This window comes from Salvelinus alpinus, chromosome 7 (assembly GCF_045679555.1).
Source record: "Salvelinus alpinus chromosome 7, SLU_Salpinus.1, whole genome shotgun sequence".
Taxonomy (NCBI): domain Eukaryota; kingdom Metazoa; phylum Chordata; class Actinopteri; order Salmoniformes; family Salmonidae; genus Salvelinus; species Salvelinus alpinus.
The window spans coordinates 73,605,089-73,607,588 of record NC_092092.1 but is presented as its reverse complement, the minus strand read 5'-3'; the positions used below and the strand labels follow the sequence as shown (position 1 = coordinate 73,607,588).

At 46.3% G+C, this 2,500-nt stretch overlaps 1 protein-coding gene across 1 annotated transcript in view; it reads right to left on the bottom strand.

Annotated features, from left to right (window-relative positions):
- LOC139581924 (teneurin-2-like) overlaps positions 1 to 2,500 on the bottom strand; it is a 120,250-nt gene that overhangs the window by 77,303 nt on the left and 40,447 nt on the right. The window contains exon 6 of the mRNA XM_071412118.1: positions 1,080 to 1,275. Coding sequence (XP_071268219.1) covers positions 1,080 to 1,275 — 196 coding nt within the window. The remainder of the gene's footprint in view (positions 1 to 1,079; positions 1,276 to 2,500) is intronic.

Genomic DNA, 2,500 nt, shown 5'->3' with positions numbered 1-2,500 from the left:
TGCGTTTCTCCTTTGCTCTGATCCCCAGGGTCATCAATACTTTATTCAGGTGCATGTGTTCCTCTCCACATTCTTTGCTCTGTGTGTGTTTTGGTTGTGTGTGTGTGTGTTTTCAGCACTCTACCCATGTCTAAGTGGCTTGTGTGAGGTGAACAGGTTTAGATAAGAACACTGAGGAGGTTTTCACTCTCTCCAGCCCTCCCGTTCTCTCTCCATCCATCCCTTTCTCTCTCCATCCATCCCTTTCTCTCTCCATCCATCCCTTTCTCTCTCCATCCCTCCCGTTCTCTCTCCATCCATCCCTTTCTCTCTCCATCCCTCCCGTTCTCTCTCAAGCCCTCCCGTTCTCTCTCAAGCCCTCCCTTTCTCAATCCATCCCTCCCTTTCTCTCTCCATCCATCCCTTTCTCTCTCCATCCCTCTCACTCTCTCCACATCCCTTTCTCTCTCCACCTCTCTCCCATTCTCTATCTCCCTCCTTCTGTCTCCACCGCCCTCCCTCTCTCTCCACCTCTCTCCACGTCCTGCTCTCTGTCTTCACCTCTCTCCACTTCCCTCTCCCTCCCTGTCTCCACCGCTCTCCCTCTCTCCACTTTCCTTTCTCCCTCACTGTCTCCACCTCTCTCCACTTCCCTCTCTCCCTCTTTCTGTCTCCACCTCTCTCCCTCTCTCTACTTCCCTCTCTAATCACGATGCCTTACCTAACTCAAACCTACTCTCCCCTCCACCCTTCCCCCACTCTCTCCACAGGAGCTGGCAGGCTAATCGTGAGAGTAGGATTGGGTGAAAGTTAAACTTCTGCGCTTGAGAGGGGTGAAAGTTATGTATACTCTCTCCCCCCTCTCTCTTCCTACCCCTCTCCCTCTCTCCCCTCTTTCTCTCTCCTAACCCATTACACCCGTGTTGAAGGAGATTTCTCTCTCTCTCCCTCCTCTCTCTCCCCGTCTCCCTCCCCTTCTATCTTTCTCTCCCCCCTCTCTCCCTCCCCTTCTATCTTTCTCTCTCCCTCCCCCCTCTCTCCCTTTCTCCCTCCCCTTCTATCTTCCCCCCTCGTTCACCCTCCCTCTCCCTCTTTCTCACCCATTACAGCAGTGTTGAAGGAGACGGTCTCTCTTTCTCGTCCGTCATTGTAGAAGGCTAGATGCCATGCTCCCGGGTCCAGGTACTGAACAAACACTGCTTCGTTTAGAACCACAGTCTGGATGCTGCGACGTTCTCGAGGAGACTCAACAACACTCCACTTCTCTTTACCGTCCAAGCGCTCCATGTAGTCATACTGCAGGAGGAGAGACAATTACACTTTCAGGAAGCTCAGACCAGGAAGTCAATTAAATTCCATAAGTGTGTGTATACTGTAAGTGTGTGTACAGTCCAGTTTTGTGTAACTGTGTGTGTTATGTATGTATTGGTGTGTGTTATGTGTGTATTGGTGTGTGTTATCTGTGTATTGGTGTGTGTTATGTTCATATACCTGTGTGTGTAAGTCAGGGTTTGGGTAAATTCGAATTGAAGACAGTCAATTCAGGAAGTAAACTGAAATTACAATTCAATAACTATAAAATGGCATCTATTTTCAATGACTTCTTAATAAACAAAGCTAACGTAAACTCGTACATCGCCTTGGTCCGTACAATTGCCCTTATTTTAGCGCCCAAAAACGTAATACTTCCAGATCAACTGTAATGGCAAAACCATTGTAAAGCACAATTTCTCCCCTTTCCAACAAAATCAATTACATGACCTAAACGCTGCCCGTTTCTGCATAATTCAAGCAGGCAATGAGCCCCGTCAGGTCTTTTTAAAAATGGCAGGAGGGGAAGCGAAACTAATGCGTGATCGTGAGAAGGAGAGATGTCCTGTGGGAAAATTGCTTTTTTTCACTCGATCTGTCCAACTTATCACCTTATCGCCTCTAAAATGTAAATAAAACACTATAAAGAGTTTATATAATGTGTCATTACATACCTCTTTGAAGGTTTGTGTCGAATTTGAATCTGGTTTTTAGGGCGGTGCTAAAGTGATCTTAGAAGTAAACAGCGGCTTTGAGAATGATTATCGCATGCTATGATGCCGCAAATAATGACTAGGTATCCCCCCTTACCCCCGTCACTGTCCATTTCTTGTTTTTAAACGATGAGAGAAGTGCTACACCTGGTGGAGAGAGATTGTAAGACAGAAATAGTTGCTTTATGCGTGCTGTACGTTACGACATGACACGTCACGATGTAACGGAGGGTCTGTTTTTCCAACTTTTCTCCAATACTATAGAGCCATTACCATGTCGATCAACGCTTGAATAGAAACCTAGTTCCCACCCCCGATTTTGAAGTCAACACAGTCGCTACAGTCCCATTAGTTTTCTTTGTAGCCTTGTTTGAATGTCGCGGTTGCGCACATTTGTACTGAATGGGGTGAGTTTACGTTATTTATTTCAGTTTTTCCTCCAATTGAGATTTTTTAAATTCAATTGTAAATTCCTGTGTATGTCTGTGTGTGTGTGT